The sequence below is a fragment of the Bombina bombina genome, chromosome 6 (genome assembly GCF_027579735.1).
Source record: "Bombina bombina isolate aBomBom1 chromosome 6, aBomBom1.pri, whole genome shotgun sequence".
In the NCBI taxonomy this organism is placed as follows: Eukaryota; Metazoa; Chordata; class Amphibia; order Anura; family Bombinatoridae; genus Bombina; species Bombina bombina.
Genome location: NC_069504.1, coordinates 502,007,240 through 502,031,966, shown reverse-complemented (window position 1 = coordinate 502,031,966; position 24,727 = coordinate 502,007,240). Strand labels below are relative to the sequence as shown.

The following is a 24,727-nucleotide window of genomic DNA, read 5'->3' as shown; positions in this document are numbered from 1 at the left end:
TAGAATGTATTAACAGATTAGAAATTTTATTAAAAAAAAGACAGGATGTTGAACCATAAGTTTAGTGACATGTTCTGTAAGATATATTCAAGGATATGTACATGAAGCTAAGAATATAAACTTTATTTACAAATATACAAAATTGACATATTGTTCATGGAATGTCTCACTCATCATCAGAGCCAGCATCATCTGAAGGATCTTGAGGCAAAGGACGTGATCTGAAGAAAAAAAAATAAAAATTTTTTTAGAAATGTAACTGTACTCTAGGTAGATGACAGAGTTAAGTTTCATTTTTAGGTATAGCTGTAATTCTTACTTTCTGGGTGCTTTTCCAACTCCACTGCCACCAGCCTCTTCATCATCAGAGGGCACACAATTCTCTTTCTCAGGTTGACTTGTGGATGGATTCCCAAAGAATTCTCCTATGCCTTTCTGCCATGTGGGTGTGGGTCGAACACAGACAGGATTGCCTCCAGCATACTTGCTTTCAGCTATATATAAAAAAAAAAAAAAAAACCCCAAACAAGTGTATTAGAATTTGTTGAGATATCAAAAACACTACATGGCATCGGACAAAGGGAGAAGCTATACTGTTTTCATGCAACAGTCACTATTTAACTTTACAAAGTGTACAAAAAAAAAAAAAACTTACATTTTTTTCCACTTGTTGGAGACGTCACACTGTTTGAGGAACTGGAGCTGCTTCCAAATGCTTTTCGTGGAGCTCTGGCTGCAACAGCTTTAAAAAAAAAAAAAAAAAAAAAAAATTATCCTTGGAACACACTAAATTTCTTTCCAGACATTGAGTCCACAACATAATTACAATTACTAGTGGGATATTCACTCCTGGCCAGCAGGAGGCAAAGAGCACCCCAGTAGAGCTATTAAGTGTCACTTCCCTTACTCACAGTCCCCATTCATTCAGCAAAAGGGAAATGGAAAGATGATAAGGTGTAGAGGTGCCTGAGGTTTAACCAAAAAAAAAAAAAAAAAAAAGAAAAAAAGTGGGGTCATGGACTCCATGTCAAGAAATAAAACAAAATTTATGCTTACCTGATAATTTATTTTCTTTCTGAAGACATGGAGTCGACAACGTCATTCCAATTACTAGTGGGAACCAATACACAAGCTAGAGGACACTGAATGAACAGGGAGGGAGAACAAGACAGCAGGCCTAAACCAAAGGCACCAGCACTTGAAGAACCTCTCTCCCAAAGCAAGCCTCAGCTGAGGCAAAAGTATAACATTTGTAAAAATAATCAAGGTCCATGTAGCCGCCATTTAACAAAAAAAAAAAAAAAATTGCAAGCCCAGGAGGAGACAGCCCTAGTAGAATGAGCCGTAATTCTCTAAGGAGGCTGCTGTCCAGCAGTCTCAAAAGCAAAACTAATACTTCTCAACCAGAGGGAAAGATAAGTAGAAGAGGTCTTCTGGCCCTTCTGCTTGCCAACAAAACAAAAAAAACCTGAAGATTGGCGAAAATTATTAGTACCCTTGAAGGAAAATTTAAAGGAGCATGCACAACATCTAAGTTATGCAAAAGACATTCCTTATTAGGATTAGGACAAAGAACAATATCCTGATTAAGATTCGAAAACACTTTAGGGAGAAATTCTAACGTACGAAGTAGCGCCTTATCCACATGAAAAATTAAAGGTAAGGCAAATCACACTGCAGAGCAGAGAGTTTCGAAAGATCTGAATGGTCTCTATTCCATTGCCTGAGCATGCATAATAGAGCTCACAAATGGAATGATGTCCATGGAAGCGACTATCAGACCAACTACCTCCATGCATTGAGCCACTGATGGCCGAACAGACTCTAGAGAGAGGCAAGAAGAGAAAAACATAATTTATGCTTACCTGATAAATTTATTTCTCTTGTAGTGTATCCAGTCCACAGATCATCCATTACTTGTGGGATATTCTCCTTCCCAACAGGAAGTTGCAAGAGGATCACCAACAGCAGAGCTGCTATATAGCTCCTCCCCTCACTGCCATATCCAGTCATTCGACCGAAACAAGCCAAGAAAGGAGAAACCATAGGGTGCAGTGGTGACTAGTTTAATTAAAATTTAGACCTGCCTGAAAAAGGACAAGGCGGGCCGTGGACTGAATACACTACAAGAGAAATAAATGTATCAGGTAAGCATAAATTATGTTTTCTCTTGTTAAGTGTATTCAGTCCACGGATCATCCATCACTTGTGGGATACCAAAACCAAAGCTAAAGTACACGGATGATGGGAGGGACAAGGCAGGAACCACTGCCTGTAGAACCTTGCTCCCAAAAACAGCCTCCGAAGAAGCAAAAGTATCAAATTTGTAAAATTTGTAAAAGGTATGAAGCGAAGACCAAGGCGCAGCCCTGCAAATCTGTTCAGAGGCCTCATTTTTAAAGGCTCAGGTGGAAGCCACAGCTCTAGTAGAATGAGCTGTAATCCTTTCAGGAGGCTGCTGTCCAGCAGTCTCATAGGCTAAACGGATTATACTCCGAAGCCAAAAAGAAAGGTTGCCGAGGCCTTTTGACCTCTCCTCTGTCCAGAGTAAACAAGAAACAGGTTAGATGTTTGGCGAAAATCTTTAGTAGCCTGTAAGTAAAACTTCAAGGCACGGACTACGTCTAGATTATGCAAAAGACGTTCCTTCTTTGAAGAAGGATTAGGACATAATAATGGAACAACAATCTCTTGATTGATATTCTTGTTAGAAACCACCTTAGGTAAAAACCCAGGTTTTGTACGCAGAACAACTTTATCTGAATGAAAGATCAGATAAGGAGAATCACAATGTAAGGCAGATAACTGAGACTCTTCGAGCCGAGGAAATAGCCACCAGAAAAAGAACTTTCCATGATAGAAGTTTGATATCAATAGAATGAAGGGGTTCAAACGGAACCCCTTGAAGAACTTTAAGAACCAAGTTTAAGCTCCATGGAGGAGCAACAGGTTTAAACACATGCTTAATTCTAACTAAAGCCTGACAAAATGCCTGAAAGTCCGGAACTTCTGCAAGACGCTTGTGTAAAAGGACAGAGCAGAAATCTGTCCCTTTAAAGAACTAGCTGATAATCCTTTGTCCAAACCCTCTTGGAGGAAGGACAATATCCTAGGAATCCTAACCCTACTCCATGAGTAATTCTTGGATTCACACCAATGAAGATATTTACGCCATATATTGTGGTAAATTTTCCTGGTGACAGGCTTTCGTGCCTGTATTAAGGTATCAATTACTGACTCGGAGAAGCCACGCATGCAGTCAGTCTCAGAGAAAGTAGATTTGGATGATTGAAAGGACCTTGTATTAGAAGGTCTTGTCTCAGAGGCAGAGTCCATGGTGGAAAGGATGACATGTCCACTAGGTCTGCATACCAGGTCCTGTGTGGCCACGCAGGCGCTGTCAATATCCCCGATGCGCTCTCCTGTTTGATTTTGGCAATCAGACGAGGGAGCAGAGGAAACGGTGGAAACACATAAGCCAGGTTGAAGAACCAAGGCGCTGCTAGAGGATCTATCAGCGTCGCTTCTTGGTCCCTGGACCTGGATCCGTAACAAGGAAGCTTGGCGTTCTGGCGAGACGCCATGAGATCCAATTCTGGTTTGCCCCAACGACGGACCAGTTGAGCAAACACCTCCGGAAGGAGTTCCAACTCCCCCGGATGAAAAGTCTGACGACTTAGAAAATCCGCCTCCCAGTTCTCTACGCCCGGGATATGGATCGCTGACAGGTGGCAAGAGTGAGACTCTGCCCAGCGAATTATCTTGGAGACTTCTGACATCGCTAGGGAACTCCTGGTTCCCCCTTGATGGTTGATGTAAGCCACAGTCGTGATGTTGTCCGACTGAAATCTGATGAACCTCAGTGTTGCTAACTGAGGCCAAGCTAGAAGAGCATTGAATATTGCTCTTAACTCCAGAATATTTATTGGGAGGAGTTTCTCCTCCTGAGTCCATGAACCCTGAGCCTTCAGGGAGTTCCAGACTGCACCCCAACCTAGTAGGCTGGCATCTGTTACAATTGTCCAATCTGGTCTGCAAAAGGTCATACCCTTGGACAGGTGTACCCGAGACAACCACCAGAGAAGAGAATCTCTGGTTTCCTGATCCAGATTTAGTAGAGGGGACAAATCTGTGTAATCCCCATTCCACTGACTGAGCATGCATAATTGCAGCGGTCTGAGATACAGGCGCGCAAATGGCACCATGTCCATCGCCGCTACCATTAAGCCGATTACTTCCATGCACTGAGCCACCGTGGGGCGCGGAATGGAGTGAAGAACACGGCAAGCATTTAGAAGTTTTGATAACCTGGACTCCGTCAGGTACATTTTCATTTCTATAGAATCTATTAGAGTCCCTAGGAAGGAAACCCTTGTGAGAGGAGATAGAGAACTCTTTTCTTCGTTCACTTTCCACCCATGCGACCTCAGGAATGCCAGAACTATCTCTGTATGAGATTTGGCAATTTGAAAGCTTGACGCCTGTATCAGGATGTCGTCTAGGTAAGGAGCCACCGCTATGCCTCGCGGTCTTCGAACCGCCAGAAGTGAGCCCAGAACCTTTGTAAAAATTATTCGGGCTGTAGCCAACCCGAAGGGAAGAGCTACAAATTAGTAATGCCTGTCGAGAAAGGCAAACCTCAGGAACCGATGATGATTCTTGTGAATCGGAATGTGAAGGTAGGCATCCTTTAAGTCCACTGTGGTCATGTACTGACCCTCTTGGATCAAGGGTAAAATGGTTCGAATAGTTTCCATCTTGAATGACGGAACTCTGAGGAATTTGTTTAGGATCTTTAGATCCAAAATTGGTCTGAAGGTTCCCTCTTTTTTGGGAACCACAAACAGATTTGAATAAAACCCCTGTCCTTGTTCCGTCCGCGGAACTGGATGGATCACTCCCATTACAAGGAGGTCTTGTACGCAGCTTAGGAATGCCTCTTTCTTTATCTGGTTTGCAGATAATCTTGAAAGGTGAAATCTCCCTTGTGGAGGAGAAGCTTTGAAGTCCAGAAGATATCCCTGAGATATGATTTCCAACACCCAGGGATCCTGAAGATCTCTTGCCCACGCCTGGGCGAAGAGAGAAAGTCTGCCCCCTACTAGATCCGTTGCCGGAGAGGGGGCCGTTCCTTCATGCTGTCTTGGAGGCAGCAGCAGGCTTTCTGGCCTGCTTGCCCTTGTTCCAGGACTGGTTAGGTTTCCAGGCCTGCTTGGATTGAGCAAAAGTTCCCTCTTGTTTTGAAGCAGAGGAAGTTGATCCTGCACCTGCCTTGAAATTTCGAAAGGCACGAAAATTAGACTGTTTGGCCCTTGATTTGGCCCTGTCCTGAGGAAGGGTATGACCCTTACCTCCAGTAATGTCAGCAATAATTTCTTTCAAACCAGGTCCGAATAAGGTCTGCCCCTTGAAAGGAATGTTGAGTAATTTAAACTTTGAAGTCACATCAGCTGACCAGTATTTGAGCCATAGCGCCCTACGCGCCTGGATGGCGAATCCGGAATTCTTAGCCGTTAGTTTAGTCAAATGAACAATGGCATCAGAAACAAATGAGTTAGCTAGCTTAAGTGTTCTAAGCTTGTCAATAATTTCAGTCAATGGAGCTGTATGGATGGCCTCTTCCAGGGCCTCAAACCAGAACGCTGCCGCAGCAGTGACAGGCGCAATGCATGCAAGGGGCTGTAAAATAAAACCTTGTTGAATAAACATTTTCTTAAGGTAACCCTCTAATTTTTTATCCATTGGATCTGAAAAAGCACAACTGTCCTCAACCGGGATAGTAGTACGCTTTGCTAAAATAGAAACTGCTCCCTCCACCTTAGGGACTGTCTGCCATAAGTCCAGTGTAGTGGCATCTATTGGAAACATTTTTCTAAATATAGGAGGTGGGGAAAAGGGCACACCGGGTCTATCCCACTCCTTACTAATAATTTCTGTAAGCCTTTTAGGTATTGGAAAAACATCAGTACTCACCGGCACTGCATAGTATTTATCCAGTCTACACAATTTCTCTGGCACTGCAATTGTGTCACAGTCATTCAGAGCAGCTAATACCCCCCCAAGCAATACACGGAGGTTCTCAACCTTAAATTTAAAATTAATAATCTCTGAATCAGGTCTCCCCGATTCAGAGACGTCACCCACAGACTGAAGCTCTCCGTCCTCTGGTTCTGCATATTGTGACGCAGTATCAGACATGGCTCTTACAGCATCTACGCGCTCTGTATCTCGTCTAACCCCAGAGCTATCGCGCTTGCCTCTCAATTCAGGCAATCTGGCTAATACCTCTGACAAGGTATTATTCATGATTGCAGCCATGTCCTGCAAAGTAATCGCTATGGGCGTCCCTGATGTACTTGGCGCCATATTAGCGTGCGGCCCTTGAGCGGGAGGCGAAGTGTCCGACACGTGGGGAGAGTTAGTCGGCATAACTTCCCCCTCGACAGACCCCTCTGGTGACAATTCTTTTATAGATAAAGACTGATCTTTACTGTTTAAGGTGAAATCAATACATTTAGTACACATTCTCCTATGGGGCTCCACCATGGCTTTTAAACATAATGAAAAAGTAGTGTCCTCTGTGTCAGACATGTTTGTACAGACTAACAATGAGACTAGCAAGCTTGGTAAACACTTTAAACCAAGTTAACAAGCAAAATAAAAAACATTACTGTGCCTTTAAGAGAAACAAATTTTGCTAAAATTTGAAACAGTGAAAAAAGGCAGTTACACTAACGAAATTTTTACAGTGTATGTAACAAGTTAGCAGAGCATTGCACCCACTTGCATATGGATGATTAACCCCTTAATACCAAAAACAGAATAATAAATGACAAAAACGTTTTTAAACAGTCACAACAACTGCCACAGGTCTACTGTGGTTGTTACCCTCCTCAAACACGACTTTTGAAGCCCTTTTGAGATGTCCTGTATCATGCAGAAGGAAGCCGAGTGTCTAATTCTAGCTGCGCAGAAAAGTGCTAAAATAGGCCCCTCCCACTCATATTACAACAGTGGAAAGCCTCAGGAAACTGTTTCTAGGCAAAAATCAAGCCAGCCATGTGGAAAAAAAACTAGGCCCCAATAAGTTTTGTCACCAAACATATAAAACGTTTTGCTGGCATGTTAATCGTTTTTATATTACATTTTTATAAGAGTATGTATCTCTGTTAATAAGCCTGATACCAGTCGCTATTAAATCACTGCATTTAGGCTAACTTACATTAATCCGGTATCAGCAGCATTTTTCTAGCAAATTCCATCCCAAGAAATATATTAACTGCACATACCTTATTGCAGGAAAACCTGCACGCCATTCCTCCTCTGAAGTTACCTCACTCCTCAGAATATGTGAGAACGGCAGTGGATCTTAGTTACTTCTGCTAAGATCATAGAAATCACAGGCAGATTCTTCTACTAATGCTGCCTTAGATGAAACGGTACACTCCTGTACCATTTAAAAATAACAAACTTTTGATTGAAGTTAAAAAACTAACTATAATACACCACTCTACTCTTACTACCTCCATCTTTGTTGAGAGTTGCAAGAGAATGACTGGATATGGCAGTGAGGGGAGGAGCTATATAGCAGCTCTGCTGTGGGTGATCCTCTTGCAACTTCCTGTTGGGAAGGAGAATATCCCACAAGTAATGGATGATCCATGGACTGGATACACTTAACAAGAGAAAGTGGATTTTCTGACATCGGTCAGAAAAACATTCAAAGATAGGGAATCGATAATGGTCCCTAAGAAACACCCTTGTACAAGGAAACTATTTTCCAGATTACTTTTCATCTGTGGGAATGTAGATAAGACAAGATCTGTATGATATTTTGCTAGTTGAAAAGATGACGCCTGAACCAAGATGTCGTCCAGGTAAGGAGTCACCACAATTCCTTGAGACCCGACTACTGCCAAGAGCACCCCCAGAACCTTTGAAAATTCTGGGAGCCGCGGCAAGGCCAAAACGGAAGAGCACCAAATTGAAAGTGCTTGCCTAGAAAAGCAAAATTTAGGAACTGGTAATGATCCCTGTGAATGGGAACATAAAGATACGCATCCTTCAGGTCTATGGTGGTCATGAACTGACCCTCTTGGACCAAAGGAAGAATGTACTCCATCTTGAAGGACGGTACCTTGAGAAACCAGACATTTCAGGTATACAATGTGTCAAAAAGTTCCCTTTTTTGGGAACCACAAACAGATTTGAATAGAATCCTAGACCCTGTTCATTTACTGGAACAGGGACAAGCACTCCCAGGGAAGAAAGATCCTCAATGGATCTTAATGCCTTTTTTTTACCTGATCTGCAGATAATCTTTAGGAGAAATCTGCCCCTGGGAGGACGAGTTCAATTCTATTTAGTAACCCTGAGATACTATGTCCACAGCCCAAGGGTCTGAGACATTGTGTATCCAAGCTTGACTAAACAAGGAAAGTCTGCCACCACTTGATCCACTACCGGACCAGGTAGACCCTTCATGCTGACTTAGTCTCAGATGAAGGCCTCCCCTTATTCCAAGTCTGATCGGGTCTCCAAGAGGACTTGGACTGCTCCGGCTTGGAGGGAGAGGAAGCCTTGACCCTTGAAGTTACGAAAGGAATGAAAATTTGAATTTTGACATTGCTTTGGTCTGTTCTTGTCCTGTGGCTGAAAAGACTCTTTCCACCTGTAATTTCAGAAAGTATCTCCGCCAGACCAGGGCCAAACAGGGTCTTGCCCTTGAAAGGTAGCGACAACAGCTTGGACTTTGAGGTATCAGCTGACCAAGATTTTAACCAGAGCCCTGCAGGCTAGAACAGTGAAACCATACATCTTGGCTGCCAGTCTAATGACTTGCATGTTGGCATCAGAGATAAAGGAATTAGCCAGCTTGAGCCTTGACCCCATCTTGGATCGCCTCTAATGAAGTCTTTTCTAAAATTAGCTCAGACAAAGCATCACACCAATAAGATGCTGCCTTTGTTACCATAGCAACACAAACAGCAGGCTACCATTGAAATCCCTAATGAACATACATTCTTTAAAAGGGACAGTCAAGGCCAAAATAAACTTTCAAGATTCAGAGAGCATGTAATGTTAAACAATTTTCCAATTTACTTTTAGAACCAATTTTGCTTTGTTCTCCAGGTATTCTTAGTTGAAAGCTTAACCTAGGAGGTTCATATGCTAATTTGTTAGACCTTGAAGGCCACCTCTTTTCAGAATGCATTTTAACAGTTATTCACCACTAGAGGGTGTTCATGTATTTCATATAGGTAACACTGTGCTCGTGCAGGTGAAGTTATCTGGGAGCAGGCACTGATTGGCTAGACTGCACGTCTGTCAAAAGAACTGAAATAAAGAGGCAATTTGCAGAGGCTTAGATACAAGATAATCATAGAGGTTAAGTGTATTATAATTGTTGGTTATGCAAAACTGGGGAATGGGTAATAAAGGGATTATCTATCTTTTTAAACAATAACAATTCTGGTGTAGACTGTCCCTTTAATTAAGGCTCCAACTTTTTATCCATGGGATCTTTAAACAGTTATCCTCTATAGGAATCGTGGTTTTCTTGGCCAGAGTGGAAATATCTCCTCCTACTTTAGGCACAATGCACCATGAGTCCCTAATGGAGTCAGCAACAGAAAGAAAAAAAAAAAAAATCTTGAGAAGGGTAAACCCCATCTTATCACATTGCTGAAAAATCAGACATGGTCTGGGACAGGAAATACTTCCACGGCAGATGAATCATAGTATTTATAAAGCTTACTAGATTTTAGGGTTGACAGCGACCGGAGTCGTCCAAAGTAGCTTGTACCTCCTTTAGAAGTAAACAAAGGTGTTCAAGCTTAAATCTGAAGCTTACTTCTGCAGCATCAAAGGATTTATTCTGTCCGAATCTGAGATCTCACCCTGAGAAACTACCGAGGTATCCTCAGACTTATGGGGAAGGTCAACCCTCACAACAGAAGATGGGACACCTTACTATAAGAAAAATTTAGTTCCTCTTGCGCTTCCTCCTCATGTGAAAAGCCTGCAGAAGATATCTGCAGTAAAATCTATTAGCAAATACAAACTCCTCCAGGAGGCTGAGAGGAACCACAGGGCACTGAAGCCATTAACTTGGGATGTTTGAGGAGAAAGCTGTGGCATATCCTTAACAGCATCATCCTGGGAGACATTAGGCTGAGAAGTCAGTAATTTATTTTGGGCCTCCAAACAGTAAACATTATGAGAAAGACTTGTTCAGAGTCCATAGCTTGGATAAATCCACAAAAGAAACAGAATTAAAGATAACTCGAAAACTGGTGTCACTTTAAAGAGCACAAAAGCAGTAAAAACTCAGGGAACCCCCCCCACACACACACACAAAGTATGCATCTACACCTCAGCCAGCCTGAGATGCCCTACCTGAACCTTCACCAATATTGGACAAACTCCCCTGCAGATAGGTCAAACGAGCCGTTACAGAAGAGAGCTCAGAGATGCTGCTCCGAATCTCAAATGGGAGGGCGGGAAATCACTTGACCGGCGGGAAAAGAAACTGCAGCAAAGTAAAAAGCACGCATTTCTTATAATCCCTCAGATACTAACAGAGGTAAATATGTCACATTTTCTTCCTTCAAAATAGCTGAGAAATGATACTTAAACTGCCATCTAATAAATATAAAATTGAGCCCCAGAGATACCGTCCCAAACACAGTAAGGGAAGCTATTAACCCCTTAGTCTCCCCACACAAGTGTCTGCACACTGCCCCAAGGATTACATATATCCCAAATTAATAATGCAGAAATAATTTTCCCAAGTGCAAGTCTCCCATACTCAGCTATATTTGCAGCTAAGTGCTTTTGTCTTCTGTCAGACAGGAAGACTGCTCACAAGGCATGAAAGGACACTCCTTACAGAGACCTGTAGAAAAAGAAACAGAGTAACCAACTCTGGCTTTCTACAACTAGCGTAGCAATCATGTTAGAAAGTTGGTTTTCCTTGATTTGTAACTGCTTAAAAGCCACCACTACTCTTACTCAAGAGATTGAGATGGACACATCTAAACCCCAATCCTTGCTTGCAGGGAAAAGTACCCATTAAAATATAAATCTTCAGACACCAACTTCACGTCCTCCATTGACAGAGGCAAAGAGAAAGACTTAGGGTTATGGGTAAAGGAAGTGACACTTAGCTTTGATTGGGTTGTATTTGCCTCCTCCTGCTGGCCAGGAGTGAATATACCACTAGTTATTGGAATGACGTTGTGGACTCTCCATGTCTTAAAAAAAAAAAAAAAAAAGTCTACCCAGGAAGAAACTATTAGGCATGTTACCTTCCACCAATAAAGCAGTGGGTGTTATATAATCAGGCAAAAGTTTAGTTTTGCATAACGATGCTACATAACTTTTTCCCTTTTCAAGTAATTTAACTGAAGATTGAACAGAACCTTATTCTCCAATTGAAGTGCACCCTGATAACTTCAAGGCTCACAGCTCCATACTTTTACATAAAAATAAACAATGCATTTTATACCAACGGTGAGAGTGGCTAGCCTTGCTGTCTGGACTAAAGACTATTGTGGGTCCTACAATCAAGAAAAGTTGACTGGAGTCTGGCTATTGAACACCGCATTAAAAACCTGGCTGTTGCCAGCCAGGTCGCATTTTAAGTAGCCGGGTGGGGGCAGTGTAGTTTCCTAGTATATAGTTTTCAGCTATCCAAAACTGATTTGCATAATTTAACGTGATAATTTGTGCAATAAAAATTTAACATATTAGCTAAATATTAGCCAGTATTAAAAATGTTAGACGGGTGGTCAGTAGAATCAGCCGGGTGGTGCATCTGCTAAAAAAAAAGGCTCTAGGGAGAACAATTCCCAACTACTGCCCGTTTGCTTTAGAATAGATAAATATTGCTGCAGGAAAAAAAATCATAAGTATTGACTCAAAAATATGAAGTGCATACATATCTTTGCTAAAAGTGATGTTATCAAAAAGGCATACAGCAGTGTCAGGAGAAAGTGACCACAAGTCTTCCTAGGTGCATACAAGAGTGTAAACACCCACATTTCCCCCTCCCAAACAGAACACAAAAGCCAACAGTTTAGCATTCAGGTTCACTCAATTTCCAGCACTGTGTGGCCTTTTCATATGCAAGGGATTGGGGAAGTGTCTGCGCTTCCTGCTTTTCCCAGCCCTTTTCAGCAGGTGTCCCAGACTAACCTCGACAGTGCTAAACTGGGAGATTCTAGGTTTTTAAAAGGTTTAATACTCTTTATTGCATGCAGTTATATTACAATTTGTGTATACTGTATTTTCCACAGGCTAAATCAACTTTCAAAAGACAAAATAAGGGTAAAGGAAATACTTGTAAACAATTTTACACTCCAGCAGGTAAAGTGGATCATTGGGAATGAATGAGGGGAGAACATTTGAGTAAATTGTCCCTTTAAAAAAATATTCACACTGACCTGTCAATGTCGAGAAAGCTCCTATTTCCTTACAAATAGAACCAATTGAATTGAAGAATGACTCAGTTTTAATAGAAAAAACAAATCAAGATGTCGGGATACCAAAAATATATTCATATTTAAGGCAAAAATGCCAGGGGGGGGTGAGTTTGCTGCACAAATCTCATGTTACTTTGGGAATACATATATGTGAACTGTCCATGTGTAAAACGAGCCAAAATAATTCACAAATCAAGGTTGTGTGCTGTGAATCAGATTCCAAATTTTGAAAAGCTGGTTGGAACCAATTATCTAGCAAAAATACTCCTCCCTTCCATCCCACTCCAGTCATTCGAACAAAGTTAGGTAGAGAAAGGAAACGCCAGTTGTGACTGAAGTTTAACAAAAATAAATACCTGTCTTAGAAATGACAGGGTGGGCCGTGGACTTTTCATATTGTAAAAGAAATAAATCAGGTAAGCATAAAGATATGAAGAGTCCACAGATTTCATCTTTACTTATGGGATACAATACCAAAGCTATAGGACACTGATGAAAGGGAGGGACAAGACAACCTAAACGGAAGGCACCACTGCTTGAAAAACCTCTCCCCCAAAAACAGCCTCAGAAGAAGTAAAAGTATCAAATTTGTAAAAAAAAAGTGAAGAGACTACCAAGCTGCAGCCTTGCAAATCTGTTCAACAGAAGCATCGTTTTTAAATGCCGATGAAGAAGCCACAGCCCTAGTGGAATGAGCCGTAATTCTTTTAGGAGGCTGCTGTCCAGCAGTCTCATATATGCCAGACGGATGATACTCTTCAGCCAACAGGAAAGAGGTAGCCGTAGCTTTCTGGCCCCTACGTCTTCCAGAAAAAACAAACAATGAAGATGATTGACGAAATTCCTTAGTCGCCTGCAAGTAAAACTTCAGGGCACGGACCACGTCCAAGTTATGCAACAAACACTCCTCCTTAAAAGGATCAGGACACAATGAAGGAACAACAATTTCCTGATTAATATTCCTATTAGAAACAACCTTAGGAAGAAAACCACCTTATCAGAATGGAAAAGATAAGGAGAGTCACATTGTAAAGCTGAAAGCTCAAACTCTGCGAGCAGAAGAAATAGCAACCAAAAAATAAAACCTTCCAAGATAACTTATCTATGGAATGCATGGGTTCAAATAGAACCCCTTGAAGAACTAAATTCAAACTCCAGGGTGGAGCAATTGGTCTAAACACAGGCTTGATTCTAGTCAAAGCCCGACAAAAAGACTGAACGTCTGGCATATACGCCAGGCGCTTATTTAGCAAAATTGACAAAGCAGAAAATGTGTCCCTTTAAGGAACTTGCTGACAACCCTTTCTCCAATCCTTCTTGGAGAAAAGTTAAAATCCTGGGAATCCTAACTACTCCATGAGTAGCCCTTGGATTCGCACCAATAAAGATATGTACGCCATATTTTATGGTAGATCTTTCTAGTGACAGGCTTACGTGCCTGAATCAAAGTATCGATGACCGAATCAGAGAACCCCCGCTTAGATAAAATCAAGCATTCAATCGCCAAGCAGTCAGCTGCAGAGAAATTAGATTTGGGTGATGGAAGGGTCCCTGAATGAGAAGGTCCTGCCTCAATGAAGCTTCCACGTGGCAGAGGACATGTCCACCAGGTCGGCATACCAAATCCTGCGAGGCCACGCAGGAGCGATGAGAATTACCTAAGCTCTCTCCTGTTTGAGACGAGCAATCACCCGGGGAAGGAGAGCAAACTGTGGAAACACATAAGGTAGGTTGAACGACCAAGGCATTTATCAGTTCGGCCTGAGGATCCCTGGATCCGTATCTCGGGAGCTTGGCATAATGACGGGAAACCATAAGATCCAACTCCGGTCTGCCCCATTTGAGGATCAGAGTGGCAAAGACCTCAGGATGGAGTTCCCATTACCACGGATGAATGGTCTGTCTGCTCAAAAAGTCAGCGCCCCAGTTGTCCACTCCTGGGATGTAGATTGCTGACAGATAAGAGTGAGCTTGGATTATTCTGTCATTGCTAAGGAACTCCTTGTTCCTCCCTGATGTAAGCCACAGTCGTGATGTTGTGCGACTGAAATCGGATAAATGTGGCCGAAGACAACTGAGGCCAAGCCTGAAGCGCATTGAATATCGCTCTCAATTCCAGAATATTGCTTGGAAGAGACTCCGACCGCATCCATACCCCCTGAGCCTTCAGGGAATTCCAGACTGCCCCCCAGCCTTGGAGACCGGCATCCGTTGTCACTATCACCCCAGAGGGTCTGCGGAAGCAGGTCCCTTGGGACAGATGATCCAGCGACAACCACCAAAGAAGAGTCTCTTGATCCAAATTTGCATAATCTCCATTCCACTGCCTAATCATGCACAGTTGTAGTGGTCTGAGATGGAAGCGAGCAAACTGAATGATGTCCATTGCCGCCACCATCAAACCAATCACCTCCATGCACTGGGCCACCTGATGGTCGAGGATTGGACTGAAGGGCTCTCCATGTATTCAGAATCTTTAACTTTCTGACTTCCGTCAAGAAAATCTTCATGGATATAGAGTCTTAGAGTTCCCAAAAAAGGAACCCTTGTCAGTGGAATTAGTGAACTCTTTTCTAGAGATTCACCTTCCACACATGAGTCCTCAGAAAGGACAGAACCATGTCTGTATGAGATTGTCAGTTGGTAAGACGCCTGGATAAGAATATCGTCCAGATGCCTTAAAATAAAATATGGTGGTATGCATTTTAATATTTTTTTTTGGGGGGGGGGGGGGGGGGGGGGGACTTGTGAATTTTCTCCATGCTCCTTGTCAAGCCCTGGAGCATGAGTTGCTCATACCCTCAGCTAGTTCCGAGTCAAGAAATTTGAGAACTGGAATGTACAGACCATGCACTCACAAAGCTAAGCATGAGATCAGCACCTTTAGCTATGTAAACATTGTTAAAAAAAATTATTATATTTTAAAAAAAGTTTAATGATTCTAAAAAGGGACAAAACTCATACCATGCTGGACTATATAGTCCGAGCAGTCGTGATCATATGGATCAATCAAGAAGGATCTCTCATGTTGCTGCACACAATACATAAAGTTGAGAACCCCTTATTTGAAAGCATTATGGTGAGAACATAATACATTTTCTAAGGGCTATAAGGCTTTCATGCCCTTAGAGCTATGAAGTAACCATAGTAAGACTAGACACCGGCAGTAACCACTAGCCACGTTTTTGTTGTAACCGTTGATGTTAGGGCTCATACAACAATGTTTGAATGATAAATATGTAACTGGTGCACAATGAAAGCCGTATGTATCCGCGGACAGCGGCAATTGGATCCAGATTTCTTCTTGTGAAAGCGCAACAAATATCTGCATTTACATAGATCTGAGTACCACTTTCACACAAAGAAATCCAGCTCTGAAAGGCGCCAATTGCTGCTACCTACAGCCATATTGATCATTCATTGTGTAGAGATTTAATAGTTTTTGCAATTCTGAGTGATTAGACAGGACCAGGCATACATTGCCAAAGAGTAACCCCTCAGGGAAACCAGAATTTTGAGTAGTTTAAAATGTATGTAATTTGTATTGATACTTCATACCTACTTATTTTCTGCATACATTGCAAGATGATAGATGTGTTCTCCCCAGGACCTTTAGTAGGTGCACCACCCGGCTGATTTTAGACCACTCTGTTATAAAAGATCAGCCAATTGCATCACTTCCTGTGACACAAATCTGACCAAAGTCACTCACTGTGCAAGCGCTACATGTAACCACCAAACAAGAACTACCCAGGTTCTAAACCAAAAATGGTCCAGCTCCTAACCTTACTACATTCCTGTTTTTCAAAAAGATAGCAAGAGAACAACGAAAAATAGTAAATTAGAAAGTTGCATGCTCTCTCAATCATGGAAGAAAACATTTGTTTAGTATCCCTTTAACCAGACATTTATATTCTACAGCAGGGCTCGACAAACCCAGGAGCCTGGTAGCCACTGGCTCCTAGAATTTTACCCCTGGCTCCTAACTTATGGGTTATTCTCCATATGTCTATATACAAATACAACGGCCTGGCTCCTAATTTTTTCAGTGTAATCTCTACCCCCCCCCCCCCCATCTGCCTGGGGCTTCAAGTGGGGGGTACAACACCGATACTCTGGCATCCATCCCAAGTGAACCTCAGGGAATTAGATTTAGAAAAGGGACTTTGCACCACTTGAACCCCAGGTAAGAGGAAAAAAAAAAAATAGTGAAGATGGGGGAATTATATAGTGTGTGTGTAACAACGCAATGGTGTGAGGCTATTGGAATGTGGTTAAAATGTTAACCAATATTAAAGGGCCATGATACCCAAATGTTTAAACACTTGAAAAGTGATGCAGCATAGCTGTAAAAAGCAGACTAGAAAATATCACCTGAAGAGCTCTATGTAAAAAAGAAAGATATTTTACCTCAATATGTCCTAAAATATTCACAACCCATTGTAAAGGACTTTAAGCAGCAAATCTAATGTCTGTCCAAGGACCGGCAAGGGAGTGAGCCTCATGCACTCATTTACCTATTCATTTTAAAGATGTTTAATATGAAATCTCATGACTACATCACAGTAAGAGGTCATGACCTCAGCACTGTTGATGCCGATTGACTGCAGTTCATTCCTTTATTTAAAATTTGTTTTAAGTGCAGCTGGACAGCAGCTTAAAGGGACACTGAACCCAATTTTTCCTTTTGTGATTCAGATAGAGCATGCAATTTTAAGCAACTTTCTAATTTACTCCTATTAATTTTTCTTCGTTTTCTTGCTTTCTTTATTTGAAAAAAGGCATCTAAGCTATTTTTTGGTTCAGAACCATGGAATTTTTTTTATTGGTGGGTGAATTTATCCACCAATCAGCAAGAACTTAAAGTGTGTTAAAGGGATACTAAACCCCAAAAAAATATTTCATGATTCAGGTAGAGAATAGAATTTTAAATATTCCAATTTACTTATATTATCTAATTTGCTTTATTCTTTAGATATTCTTAACTGAAGAAAGTGATGCACATGGGTGAGCTAATCACATGAGGCATCTATGTGCAGCCACCAATCAGCAGCTACTAAGACTAGATCTAGATATGATTTTCAACAAATAAAGAGAATTATACAAAATAAATAGAAGTGAATTAGAAAGTTGTTTAAAATCACATGCTCTCTAAATCTAAAAACATTTGGGTTTAGTGTCCCTTTAACAAAAAATGGGCCGGCATCTAAACTTACATTCTTGCATTTCAAATAAAGATACCAAGAGAATGAACATTTAATAGGAGTAAGTTAGAAAGATGCTTAAAATGTCATGCTCTATCTGAAACAATTTTTGGGTTCAGTGTCCCTTTAAGGGGACAGTATGCACCAATTTTCATTTAAAGGGACAGTCAAACCAAAATGGGTTCTAACTCATACATATAGACTTTCAAACTATTATTTTCCAATGTAGTCCAATGTTCCACAATATTTTGTTAGCATGTAAAAAGACTATTTTCAGCTGTGCTGTTTAAAAAATGTCCGCCTGCCCCCTCCCCTATTTCGTCACCAGTCTGATTACATTAACTTTTCTATTCTACAAGCTTCCGGCGCTTGTGCATGGCACCGATTTTCGTCAAGGGGGTACAAGCTGTGTACTGGGCGGTTACTTTTAGTTCTGGATTCAAAAGTACCCCCTTGACTAAAATCAGCACATTGCACATACGCCGGGAGCGTGTAGAATAGAAAAGTTAATGCAAGCACAGACTGGTGATGAAATAGGGGGAGGCAGACATTTTTGAACAGCACAGCTGAAAATAGTAAGTCTTTATATGCCAACAAAATAATGTGGAAAATTGGGCTACATTGGAAAATAACCATTTGAAAGTATGTATGAGTTTAGAACCCATTTTAGGTTAATGGTCCTTTAACTACATGTAATAGACACTAATATAAAGAATATGCACAGATATGGATATAAAAATCCAGTATAAAACCCATTTAAAATCTTATTTAGAAGCTTCCAGTTTAGCCGTTTAAGGTTACTGGAACAGCTACTGCAAGGAGGAAATATAACACCCCCCCCCTGCATATGAAAAAACCCTTTACACAAACAGAAGAAAGCTGGAGTAGGTATATGTCAGTATTCTAAAACTTTGGGGTTTGGTTAGGAGTCAGTGTTATTTAAAAATAAGCAAAACTATCCATTAAAAAATAAAAAGAATTATGGGCTATATAAATAGATCTACAAAACCTTTATGCAACAAAAAAAACATGTATGTCCTTTAAGTATAACTTTTGCACAGGACCTACTTGGCTGAGCAAATTGGGAGGTGAAATATCTTCCTTATTTACCTAGAGATGCTCAGGTGATATTTTCCCGTAAGCTTTTTACAGTTATACTGCATCAGTTTCAAGTGATTTAGCATGAATTTCATGTTCCTTTAAGCTAAAAAATAAATGTTATATTTTATTGCAGAGATAATCAATATACAATTAAAAGAATAGTCCAGCCAAAAATTAATCTTTCATGATTTAGATAGGAGTAAATTAGACAGTTGCTCTATTAATTTATCTTCGGTTTTTTTTTACTATACAGGTAGCCCTCAGGTTCCAGAAGGAATGGTTGTAAATTGCAACCCAGTTTATAATGTAAGTCAATGGGAATATATCAATTATTCTAAAAAAAAGTAAACCATTTTAGTATTAACTTTTCTCTGCTTGTGCAGTATAGCTTTATATTCTTAATGCCCTTGCATATTAAATATTGCAGCTGTTTCCTTATAGCCTTCACCCTACATAATCTTATATGGGGCCATCTCAGTCACCATAAAGTTTCTAACATAACGACAGACATAAGAAATATAACAACATAACAAATATGCATCCACGCGTTCCTTATACATACACTGAAGTCCTACTAATACATTAGCAGACAAGATTTGGCGCGCGCATATTTTAACTTGGCGCCAAACCAATCAGCTCACGGACATATAACACAGCTTTTGATAATATTGCGGTATAACTCAATTTCGCATATTAACATTCATCACGTGCCTTTAATGAACACTCACCTTTTCTATAGCTGCCAGAGCCACCAACACTGTCAGCCTTAGTGCGCACCATTTTACCACAAGGCAAGCACCTTCTATCACACGTAGACTAACAATGAAAACACTCTAACCCTTTAAGATGAGCTATTTAAACTTCCCGCCCTGACAGCTTAGAGTGACAGAAAACCTAATCTCTTTTGATTGGACAACGTCTATTACACTATGACCCGCCATTTCACATTATCCAATAGTAGTCAGGCATTCGACAGCTGAGGGAGTATTTTTAATTTCCCGCTCATTCAACTATTGCTTGATAGGCGTGACGTTCGTACTAGTCATTGGTCAAGGGGAAGGATTAAATTGGCTACTGGGTTTCCCGAATTCCCGCTTGTTTTGTTATAGAGAGAGCAGAGCTGAGAGCAGTACCTGCCTGATATAGTAGCATTAGTAACTATTTACGGAACGCAGTATTTGCGTTATAGACAATAGGAGAGAAAACGGCGGGTGCTTGTAAATATAGCTCGTAGAAGATAGAAAATCTTTTATTTGTAAAGACTTGCACCTGGTTTAGAAACAAAAATTCATATACTGATCTACTGACACTTGAAAATACTTTATAATATGTAATACATTTTATATTACATGAAGTCACAAAGTTTCATCACGGTACTGTACCAGATCTGTCAAGTAACACGATGAAGTTGTCACACTGAGGTCTTTTCTCTACTAATTGTGGATCAGGGAAGTCACGGTATAAAATGAAAATCCAGACTGTACTTGTGTAGGAATCTACATAAATGTTACACTTATGTGACACGTGATGTGGTTCAGTCAAATTAAAAGTACTGTACTAGGTTTAATAAACGAATAGTTTAAATGTAGTATGTTAAAAATGTGAGTGTATATGGGGCCAATTTAACAAGTCGGAAACAGCAGCTATGAAGCAGTGGTCTTAAAGGGACATGAAACCCATTTTTTTCGTTCATGATATAGAAAGAGCGTGCAATTTTAAACAAATTTCTTAGTTACTCCTATTATCTAATTTGTTTTATTCTCTTGATATTCTTTGCTGAAAAGCATATCTAGATAGGCTCAGTAGCTGCTGATTGGTTGCTGCACTTAGAAGCCTCATGTGATTGGCTCACCAATGTGCATTACTTTTTCTTCAACTAAGGATATCTAAAATATGAAGCAAAATAAATAATAGAAGTGAATTGGATTGTTATTTAAATTTGCATTCTCTTTCTGAATCATGAAATACATTTTTTGGGTTAAGTGTTCCTTTAAGACCGCTGCTCAATAACTGCTCCGCAGCCCACTCTATCCTATACGATTGACACCCACTGCTAGCTGTCTATTGAACTGCTTGTGCAATGTTAAATGCCGACCGCATATGCTGTTGGCATTCAGTGATGTCTGTCGGACATGATACGCTACACTGTATCATGTCAGACAAACTGATAAATCGGCCCTTATGTATCATAAGAACACAACCTCAATCGATGCATGTGTGTTTATATATATATATATATATATATATATATATATATATGTATACATACAATCTACACATCTGGAATTTGCAACTTTATTAGTTTTTTCTCAGAATAAAGCATAATAAATGTAGAAATACAGTTAGCAAACACTAAATATTGTTAAATAAAGGTTTATTTAGAAATTAAAATAGATTTCCAATGTTACCTCATTTTGAGCAATAATAATGGGAAAACAATGTATGTAATAAAATTATCTTTTTCAGTAAGACTTAAAGTATCAGTAAACATTAAAAATAATGTTATATAACTCTGCACATAATGCAGAATTATATAACATTATATTAGCGCAAACGTTTTAAAACAAAATTTCCCCTTTGAATTTTAAAAAAACCTGCTGTTTTACAGACCCGCTCTCTGTGATCTTCTGAGCGGGTCTGTTTTTTTCAAACAGCGCATCGGGCCAGCTGTATAGTCACAGCCCGGCCCGACCGCGCCATAGCATTAAGTGCAGCTCGCTCCTGCTCTGTCAGACTATACAGCTGGCCCGATGCGCTGTTTGAAAAAAACAGACCCGCTCAGAAGATCACAGAGAGCGGGTCTGTTAAACAGCAGGTTTTATTTAAAATTCAAAGGGGAAATTTTCTTTTAAAACGTTTGCGCTAATATAATGTTATATAATTCTGCACTATGTGCAGAATTATATAACATTATTTTTAAGGTTTACTGTCCCTTTAACCACAGCACTTTTCCATTTTTCTCGCCATTAAATTGACTTTCTACATATACCATTATTTTCATCATATCTTATAATTTACTATAAAAAAATGATACAATATGAGGGAAAACATGGAGAAAAAAAACACACTTTTTCTAACTTTGACCCCCAAAATCTGTTACACATCTACAACCACCAAAAACACCCATGCTATATAGTTTCTAAATTTTGTCCTGAGTTTAGAAATACCCAATGTTTACATGTTCTTTACTTTTTTTTTTGCAAGTTATAGGGCAATAAATACAAGTAGCACTTTGCTATTTCCAAACCTCTTTTTTCTCTCAAAATTAGCGCTAGTTACATTGGAACATTGATATCTTTCAGGCAGTGGCAAAACTATAGGGGGTGCAGAGGGCGCAACTGCGACTGGACCCCTGAGGGTGGGGGGCCAGCTTAAAAAAAAAAATTCAATAAAAAATGTTGACCTGCCACTGCCTGCACTGATATCATGTGAGTGTGACATACTGCTTAACTAGTGTCTCTGTCTCTGACTACAGGGGTTAGTATTTTTTTTTTTTTTTGTTTATGTGTATGTGTGTATGTATGTATGTATGTATGTATGTATGTATGTGACTGTGTGTGTATTTATGCATGTATGTGTATGTTTGTAAAACCAGCAACTCACAGACCTTGTTACTACAGCATGGGGGGGCAGGGGGTAACAGTGTCACTATATAGTACCACTATATACAGTTAGGGTTGCCACCTCAGCCATGTTTTCCTGGACACTTATGAGTTACACATGCTGCAGGGTATGCAGGGAGGAACATGTATTGTGTTTCTGGACAGCACTATTCATATTCCTCCCTGCACACACTGCAGCATGTGTAACTAATAAGTGTTCTGTATTTTAAGGGATGGGTGCAACCCTAATATATAGTACAGGGGGGGCTGGACCATGTCACTGACTACTGTGGTCACTTTATAAAGTACTGGGGCGGGTAGGGTCAGACCAGCCATCTCACCGGCAGATTACAGACTGTGCCACTAACTCACTTTATACAGTACTGGTGGGTTAAACAGTGTCACTATATACAGTAATAGGGTTTCAGACCATCTCACAGACTGTGGGCACAGGGTACCTCCTTTTGCAGACATGTAATCTGATTCACTTTTTTTTTTCTGTGTTAAATGTAAAAAAAAAAAGAAGAAAAAAAGATATGTATCAAATTCACCTTTTTTTTGGGGGGGGGGTCTTCTTAGATTCTTGCACCTGGGCCCTGTGGTTTCTAGTTACGCCTCTGCTTTCAGGAATCCCTGAATATCCCTTGACATGTATATATTGTTTTTTTAGAAGACATCTCAAAGTATTGATCTAGGCCCATTTTGGTATATTTCATGCCACCATTTCACCGCCAAATGCGATCAAATAAAAAAAAATGTTCACTTTTTCACACATTTGTTCACAAACTTTAGGTTTCTCACTGACATTATTTACAAACAGCTTGTGCAATTATGGCATAAATGGTTGTAATTGCTTCTCTGGGATCCCCTTTGTTCAGAAATAGCAGACATATATGGCTTTGGCGTTGCTTTTCGGTAATTAGAAGGCCACTAAATGCCGCTGCGCATCACATGTGTATTATGGCCAGCAGTGAATGGGGTTAATTAGGGAGCTTGTAGGGTTAATTTTAGCTTTAGTGTAGTGTAGTAGACAACCCAAAGTATTGATCTAGGCCCATTTTGGTATATTTCATGCCACCATTTTACAGCCAAATGCGATAAAATAAATAAAAACGTTAATTTTTTTTTACAATTTTTCTCACTGAAATTATTTACAATCAGCTTGTGCAATTATGGCACACATTGTTGTAAATGCTTCTCTGGGATCCCCTTTGTTCAGAAATAGCAGACATATATGGCTTTGGCGTTGCTTTTCGGTAATTAGAAGGCCGCTAAATGCCGCTGCGCATCACACGTGTATTATGGCTAGCAGTGAAGGGGTTAATTAGGTAGCTTGTAGGGAGCTTGCAGGGTTATTTTTAGCTTTAGTGTAGTGTAGTAGACAACTCATTTTGGTATATTTCATGCCACCATTTCACAGCCAAATGCGATAAAATAAATAAAAACGTAAAATTTTTCACAATTTTAGGTTTCTCACTGAAATTATTTACAAACAGCTTGTGCAATTATGGCACAAATGGTTGTAAATGCTTCTCTGGGATCCCCTTTGTTCAGAAATAGCAGACATATATGGCTTTGGCATTGCTTTTTGGTAATTAGAAGGCCGCTATTTGCCGCTGCGCATCACACGTGTATTATGGCTAGCAGTAAAGGGGTTAATTAGGTAGCTTGTAGGGAGCTTGCAGGGTTAATTTTAGCTTTAGTGTAGAGATCAGCCTCCCACCTGACACATCACACCCCCTGATCCCTCCCAAACAGCTCTCTTCCCTCCCCCACCCCACAATTGTCCCCGCCATCTTAAGTACTGGCCCCCAACCTCCCCGATCCCCCCCAAACAGCTCTCTAACCCTCCCCCTCTAACTTATTGGGAGCCATCTTGGGTACTGGCAGTTGTCTGCCAGTACCCAGTTTACATTAAAAAAAATTCTCATCTGTGCGTGCCCCCAGTTAACCCACCCACGATCCCGCCCCCCTCTGCATCATTGAAGCCATCGATGGCCGCCTCCCACGTCGGCTCCCACCCACCAACGATTGCGGCCATCGTTGTCTGGTGCACCGGAGGGCTTAAAAAGGTTATTGCAGGATGCCTCGATATCAAGGCATCACTGCAATAACCGGAAAGCGTCTGGAAGCGGTCAGGATCGCTTCCACCGCTTTCCCAGACCGACAACCTACGTCCTTGGTCGTTAAGGGTATTTTTTTGGAGGACGTACCCTGCACGTCGTCGGTCGTTAAGGGGTTAAATATAAATTAGGAGGTGGGCAGAGTTAACTGCCATACTGAAATGTTTTGGAGAAGCTCCGCTCTAGGAACACTTAACTAGCTATTTACTGGC

At 40.7% G+C, this 24,727-nt stretch overlaps 1 protein-coding gene across 1 annotated transcript; it reads right to left on the bottom strand.

Annotated features, from left to right (window-relative positions):
• Positions 1 to 2: 2 nt before the first annotated feature.
• Positions 3 to 19,657, bottom strand: PCLAF (PCNA clamp associated factor). The gene is made up of 4 exons (XM_053719882.1): positions 19,519 to 19,657; positions 656 to 742; positions 320 to 494; positions 3 to 221 (listed from the first exon to the last, which is right to left on the bottom strand). The coding sequence occupies exons 1-4, from the start codon at positions 19,568 to 19,570 to the stop codon at positions 167 to 169; spliced, it is 369 nt and encodes a 122-aa protein (XP_053575857.1). The 5' UTR covers positions 19,571 to 19,657; the 3' UTR covers positions 3 to 166.
• Positions 19,658 to 24,727: the final 5,070 nt, after the last annotated feature.